This window comes from Bombina bombina, chromosome 6 (genome assembly GCF_027579735.1).
Source record: "Bombina bombina isolate aBomBom1 chromosome 6, aBomBom1.pri, whole genome shotgun sequence".
NCBI classification, from domain to species: Eukaryota; Metazoa; Chordata; class Amphibia; order Anura; family Bombinatoridae; genus Bombina; species Bombina bombina.
The window spans coordinates 349,034,601-349,042,194 of NC_069504.1; the positions used below are offsets into that span (position 1 = coordinate 349,034,601).

The 7,594-nt window shown below is 41.9% G+C and overlaps 1 protein-coding gene across 1 annotated transcript in view; it reads left to right on the top strand.

Annotated features, from left to right (window-relative positions):
- Positions 1-6,635, top strand: part of DEPDC4 (DEP domain containing 4) — a 195,974-nt gene extending 189,339 nt beyond the window's left edge. The window contains exon 9 of the mRNA XM_053717002.1: positions 5,921-6,635. Coding sequence (XP_053572977.1) covers positions 5,921-6,099 — 179 coding nt within the window. The 3' untranslated portion in view covers positions 6,100-6,635. The remainder of the gene's footprint in view (positions 1-5,920) is intronic.
- The last annotated feature ends 959 nt before the right edge of the window (positions 6,636-7,594 follow it).

The following is a 7,594-nucleotide window of genomic DNA, read 5'->3' on the forward strand; positions in this document are numbered from 1 at the left end:
GGCGACTGAGAAATCCTGGTCCACTGGTGTCTGGTTCTCTGGAGGTGGTGAGTACCCCAGCCATTGGGGGTGTTAAGGTGCCGTTTATTTTTATTTTTATTGGTCCATTTTTTTATTCAGTGTCCCAGTTATGGAGGATTCTGTTTTTTTGGAGACGGATGTCTCTGATTCAGACTCTACTTCTTGCGAAGAATATGAATTGGCCCAGGTGATACATACCTATCAGTTATATTTTTTCTTTAGTGATTCAGATAGAGCATGCAATTTTAAGCAACTTTCTAATTTACTCCTATTATCATTTTTTCTTCGTTCTTTTGCTATCTTTATTTGAAAAGGGCATCTAAGGTTTTTTTGGGTTCAGTACTCTGGACAGCACTTGTTTATTGGTCGGTTAAATTAATCCACCAATCGGCAAGAACAATTTCCCATGAGACGAGTTCCCTACCACCAACTCTTACTACGCATGCAAGTAACCCAAACGCTACTTATCCTTCTATGGAGTGTGGCCTGTTACCACCAGAGGTTACGACACGGCTCCACATGGCAATATCTTTGGCGTTGGCACATCTGCACCTCCCGGGAGTGTGCTTTCAATATTGTCTGTGTACCGTTAGCTGGGGCTCGTCAGGCGTGGGATCGCCTGGTCCAGTTCAGCCCTCTGGGGGAGCGACTGCCCCTGAGGCCTCAGGGGGTCAACCTTCAGGTCGGTGTTTTCTTTTGTTCTGGCGGAGGTATGTTGTGCCTTTCGTTATAGACTGGCACGCTTTTATGTTCTACTAAGGCATGTTTTTGCCGTTGCTGGAGGATCCCACTCTTAATGGGTCTGGGGATTCTCAGTCTTAATCTTCGACTGGCTTCTTTGCATAGATATAAGGGGATGAAGTAATCTTCTTATAGTCTTTGTTGTTTGGGTATCCTTTTCCAGTTCTGAGCTTGGAAGTCTCGGACCCCTGTTGGGCTGGTCCTGCGGGTCTGTCTATTCTTCCTGGTTTTTATTTGGTCTAAAGCTCATGTTGTGGTGTGAGGTTTCCTTCGGGAACTTTCTCTCTGGAATTGATACTCGCAATTTTAAGGTTGCACTGTTTAAAAGAGTCTGTCTGGCTTTTTTTTATCCCTCCATCTTGGGGGAGACTCTATGTGGCCTTGACAGTGCTGGGGCCCTCGGTTTCAAGCTGGTCCTGACTGTGTACAAATCCTTCGGTCTTTGAGGCCTAGTTGAGACACGTGGCGTCTTTTTATGTCCGGTTGGTCTGGTGAGGGTGCCTAGTGATCACAATAGGGTTTGTGTTTACTTGTTTTATTTACAAGCTTCAACTAGCATCCTGAGAGGACTTGAGGGTCCGTGGTTGCTAAGGGGGATTGGTTCAGTCCTCATTTGCCTTTTAATCTAGTGGTCCGGGACTCCGTTGAGATCTGAGGCGACATGCTCAGTCGTTTCCGATTTTTCCAGGAACTAGAGTGTTCCTTCCTGTTGTGGGTTGGAGGCTTGGAGGATTTAGGTCCTTCATACCGCCATGCTTACGGTTTTGCCTTTCATGGTCTCTTTGGAAGTGTCCTTTTAGAGGTTCTCTTCCTTTTGGGTTGAGACTTTCTGAACTTCATCCGTTTTTCTGGCGGCTTTGGCTGCTTAATTAGGAAGTGAAGGCCGTGAGGCTCTGTCTTCTTTCGGAAGTTAGTCGTCTCCATATCAGGGGCGATAGGAGGTGTTGTCTTTTTTTTCCAAGCTTTTTGCTAAGAGGATGTTTTTCTGCCTGGGTTTGAGATGCTTTGCATTCTTCTCCCTTGGGTGTGGTCCTCTGGAACGTTAATCTGAAAGGATTATGGAGACTAGCCTTTCTTTCCACTCTCTTTCGGGTGACTCTGTTCTTGTTCTCATTTCTCTTAGTGTTGCCCTTGGGCTCTAGAGAAATTGTGTGACTTTGTTGCGGCCTAGCACCTTGTTGGTCAAGGGGGGGTGTTGACCTCCGGCTTAGGGTGTTCTCTTCCCTTTGGGCTGGGAATTACGAGTGAGTCCTGTACCCGTTCTCTGGGTTTCCCAGTTCTCATCCCCTGTGAGGTCTGATTGCTTAAGACTGGGTATCTTGTGTTCCCTGGTGGTGGTGTTCGTTCTAGGACGATTCTGGGTCCAGGGTTCTTGTCTTGGATCCATCTTGGATGTCTGGAGACTTATGATCCTGTGTACTGGTTCGGGACGACCCCGTTTTTTCAGAGACTCTGTTGCTACATAGGGGCTAGCTCATTGGGTTTGCAGGCAGGAAGGCCAGAGTTCACATCCACCTTTTGGGTACTGGTTATAAACTTTATGGCCTGACTTGTCCTTTGGATGGAGTGTGCTCCTCTTCATGTGGAGTTTTTTTCTCTGTTGGGTCAACAGTGGTGTCTGGATGATTTTTTCATTTGGTCCGTGTTTTGATCATACTATGGCTTCCTGTCTTGTGATAAACCAAACAAGAGCACAATGTGGGAAGAGAAATCACTAACATATGATTAGTCCTCTGCTCCAAAGGGTCAATATCTAATGTATTAGACAGTCCACCGGTATAGGGGGTAAACCTCATATATGTTTACTCTGTTGCAATTCACACACGTTAAATGATAGTCAATGGGTGTCTCACCACCAAATAAAGAGTCCGTGGTAACTTACTAATGCATCTCAGAGTAGAAGTTGAATCCACTATCGTCCGTTGATTCTCAGTATACCTTTCCGCAGAACCAGGCTGCGGTAGTAGTGCAGAGTAGTAATCTCCGTATTCCCAACGACCAGGCGTGGGGGCGTGTCGCATACACGCTAACGGACTGTACGTCACTAGCAGGCTTCACTGGTAGTGCACCTCGGATCCAATCCGTGATATCTAGAGGCGTGTCACCTTCGCGTCACAACCGCATCCACCAATGAGAAATACCACAGGGTTACGTACAGCTTACAGACGATAGCATAGGAAAAGAAGTATAACCCACGAACCATGAGCTCAATATGATAGAGGACTTTGAGGCAGGGTGCCGTATCGCTCAAGCAGGCTGTAATCACTCCACCATAGAAAAATTGTGAGATTGAACAGCAGGGTAAATTAAAAACAAATCCTTTATTGTCAAAAAGTTAAAAGCAGATGGTCCAAAACAGCATAAAAAGTTGCACACAAGCACCTAGGGTAGGCAAGCTTACGCGTTTCGGCTGTTAAGCCGTAATCATGTCTTGTGGACATGTACACTGTTATCTGTGCCCTTCCCTTTTGAGGGGATAGTTTGTCTTCCTTACAAGCTTTCCTCTCTCTGGTGGGTCATTGTCCTGTCCTGTGTGTAGGAGGTTGGATCAGGTGGCTTATATTCTGTAAGGAAAGATACAAAGAGGAAGCAGCACTACTTGAAGAAATATTCAATACTTATTTATTGTGACATCACAAAAAGCACAACGTTTCGGTCTATTTGACCTTAATCATGTAGCATACACACGTCCTAAAACACTCTTTATAAACCCAAATTGGGAGGAGTCTGGTACCTATACAGGTGTTCCACATCATAAACATTGCCATATAATAATTGAAGGTCTCACGGCTCCATCTAGTGGTAGAAGGCATATTCATCTAATCATAAGAACCTAGAAAACAAAACACAGATTAATTTACCATAGAGAGAGAGAGAGATTTCCATATATAGAAAATATATTCATATATTAAAACCAACAGTATATATCAACCTACAACATTCAAAAAACTACCAGTGTATATGAACAAATCCCTAGTTAGTTTAAAACAACATTTCAGTCTATTTCCTTATTCATACCTAGGGGGATCAAAGATTGGAGAGTCTAAATCGAAAATGTCTCTGTACCTCTAAGCATTCCTCGTCTATCTCCCCCCCCCCCCCCACCCACATCTGGGTCTCTTAACTTGTTCTATTATCTGGAATCTTAATTGGGAGATACTATGACCTGTTTGAAAAAATGGTTAGAGACAGGGATTGCCACAGCGTATATTGGATTTGTGTTTATTTATTTTATCTCTTATCCTACGTGTAGATTCTCCAATGTAAATTTTGGAACAGGGACATTTGATAAGATATATAATGTACTCCGAATTACAGGTAAAAAAGCCTGGTATCTTGAATTTTCTCCCATTCAGTGGATGTACAAAAGTGTCCCCTTTAATGATATTATTACATTTACAGCATCCTAAACATGGGAAACAAACTACTCTAGGGGTAGAGAGATGAGTCTGGATACTCTTTTTCGTTGAGTGTTTTAGGGCATGTGTGTATGCAACATGATTAAGGTCAGATAGACCGAAACTTTGTGCTTTTTGTGATGTCCCAATAAATAAGCATTAGATATTTCTTCAAGTGGTGCTGCTTCCTCTTTGTATCTTTGCTATCGTCTGGGGTATGTGCAGGACCCCTGGACAGTGCACCTGATTGCAGCAAGTGTTGGGCATTTCTTTTCCTACTTATATTCTGTAAGGGGCCGCATCTGCTGCTCTGTGGGCTCTGTTCCACCTGTTGGAATTTGATCTCTCTACGTAGAGACTGTCTAAGAGAGCTGTGACAGGTCTTCCTATGGATCTATTATACTTTTCTCTGTTCCAGGTCCTAGGGGGTTCTCCTTGGGAGTGCCTTATTTTGGAGGAGCGGATTGGGTTGGCACCCGAGCTCTGTTAGGGTGGGTGAGTCCCCCCTTTTTCTTAATCCATTCCCTGGGGGCTTGTGGTTGGGGTCTTTCTGTCCCCCCTGTCTATCAGATATGTCTGTCGCTTGAGCTGGTCTGGTGTTGGAGCAGGATATGAGATCTGTTTCTCTGCTAAATTTGTCCTCGGGGTAGGTAAGCCTTTTGAGATTTCTCCTTTCTCCATGTTCAAGATTTGTGGGAAGGACTGGCGGCTCTTAGATAGCCTGCAACGTTTTCTGCTGGTTAGTGGATACTTAGCAATCTAAAGGATCCTATCTTCAGCTGCTTTCTGCTTGCCCTGCAAGTATTTAAGTTTCAGAGTAATTTTTAGATGACTGCAGCGTGCAGGGTTTTTGCTTCAGGTGTTGTTCGTCAGAGCTATCTGAGCTTGCTGCATGAGGTTTTGTTTATGAATATTTTGGTATTCTGAGATACCTTTTTACGATTTGGGGACCTTCGTATTCAGTTGTGGTGTCTCATGGAGGCTGTTGACTCAGTCAAGTCTAGTTCCTGCGGTCTCTATCAAGGCTTGTGGACTATCTGCGGTCAGTGTCCTTGGGCCTTTTCCTTTTTTTCAATGTTGTTCTCGTCTTCGGACGAAGCGGGATTTTGTTAGGTAGGGGTTTTCAGGCTTGGTGCCCTCAGGTTGGGCTGCCTCTTGTACCCTCTCGTTTTTGCATTGAGTGTCCTCTATAGCTTGGGTATTGTTTTCCCAAAAGTAATGAATGCAGCTATGGACTCTTTCCATTTATGAAGAAAAACATAAATTATGCTTACCTGATCATTTTCTTTTCTTCAGATGGAAAGAGTCCACAGCTCCCCACCCGTATTTTCTTTGGGGTGTCTGTTTTTTGTTCTTCTGGCACTTTTTCACCCTGATATTTCTTCTACTGTTCCTTGTTCCTCGGCAGAATGACTGGGGGATGATGGAAGTGGGAGGGGTATTTAAGCCTGTGTCTGGGGTGTCTTTGCCTCCTCCTGGTGGCCAGGTTCTGAATTCCAAAAAGTAATGAATGCAGCTGTGGACTCATTCCATCTGAAGAAAATTATCAGGTAAGCATAATTTGTTTTTTATTTATTTGCAAAGAAAGATGTTTGTTTGGCATGCCGTTGTAAATATGCTTGTGTACCTGTATGCTTGTGTGGGGGGGTTTGTGTTTTTTTTTTTTATATATATATAAATTGTATAACTCAACACAAACCATTGCTCAGGTATTGTTGTCTAAAAGCCCTCCTAAATGTTTGCATCTTCCTCTGTTAAAGGGTTTACCTTTTGTCAACGCCTCACACTGAAAGAATATGAAAGTCAACGGTATTACTACACAATAGGTGAGCTAAAGCATTTAATTAAGATACTGCAGATCAGCAGTTCCCTTCCAGAGAAAAAAAAGAAGAAATTAATGAAGGAATTCCAGAAGTATCACCCTGCAGCAACCAATTGACAAGGGAATTCAGTTATCCTTCAGCAACCAATAAACATTCTGTGGACTGAATATTATTTTTGCACTAACTATTAATCTAGTTACTTGAACATAAGTGCTTTTGACCTTTGTTGTGAAACTATTTTAGATTTTACCATTTGATATCAGAAACATGTTTCTGTTTTTTTAAACAAATAATTTAATAGATCTATAAACATAGGTCTTATGCAATAGCTGTTGTAGTCACTGGAAGAGTGTGTTAACCTGTATATGACTACTGATTTGTAACCTATTGTAGCTGCTTATGCTATCATGTCATTGCCTAATTGAGGTGACTGCTTACATGCACAGTGTTCGTTTAAAAAATGAATTAGGTTGTCATGGGCACAAAACAAGACTAATTTATTTATACTGAAATAGTATGTGTAATTTAATTGTAAAACAATTTTTAGGGATTAAGTGCAATCTTTTTTTTTTTTTTTTTCTTAAGATATTATACAATATTCCAGTAATGTGGAATCTGAAAATTAAACATTTAATAAAAAAAATAAACAGTGCTATCAGTGTATTAAATGTTATTTTCTTTTAAACTGATAAGCAGTATCGCTTTGGGGGTAGTTAAGGTTTCTCATTTTAACTATTTTTAACTAAAACTTTTTATGGCCATATTTCAGCAGAGAAATCTAATTTCTCTTGTTAAGTGTGTTCAGTCCACGGGTCATCCATTACTTATGGGATATATTCTCCTTCCCAACAGGAAGTTGCAAGAGGATCACCCAAGCAGAGCTGCTATATAGCTCCTCCCCTCACATGTCATACCCAGTCATTCTCTTGCAACTCTCAACAAAGAAAGAGGTCGTGAGAGGAGTTAGGAGTTTTTTACTTAATTATTCTTCAATCAAAAGTTTGTTATTTTAAATGGCACCGGAGTGTGCTGTTTTTTCTCTCAGGCAGTATTTAGAAGAAGAATCTGCCTGCGTTTTCTATGATCTTAGCAGACGTAACTAAGATCCACTGGCTGTTCTCGCACATTCTGAGGAGTGGGGTAACTTCAGAAAAGGGAATAGCATGCGGGGTCCCCTGCAGATGAGGTATGTGCAGTAAAATATTTTCTAGGAATGGAATTGACTAAGAAAACACTGCTGATACCCATATGATGTAAGTACAGCCTTAAATGCAGTAGTAGCGACTGGTATCAGGCTGGTAAATGTATGCGCAGTAGAGTTATTTTCTAGGGAATAGAATTTGACTGAAAAAATACTGTTAATACTGAAATAATGTATGAGCCTTAACTGCAGTAGAAGCGACTGGTAGCAGGCTTAGTGATAACTTTACATAACATTTGAAATGTTTGTTTTTAAAACGTTTACTGGCATGTTAATCGTTTTGTGAGGTACTTTGGTGATAAATCTTTTGGGGCATGATTTTTTTCCACATGGCTAACGTATATTTCTGCATAGAAACAGTTATATCAGGTCTCCCACTGTTGTGATATGAGTGGGAGGGGCCTTTTTTT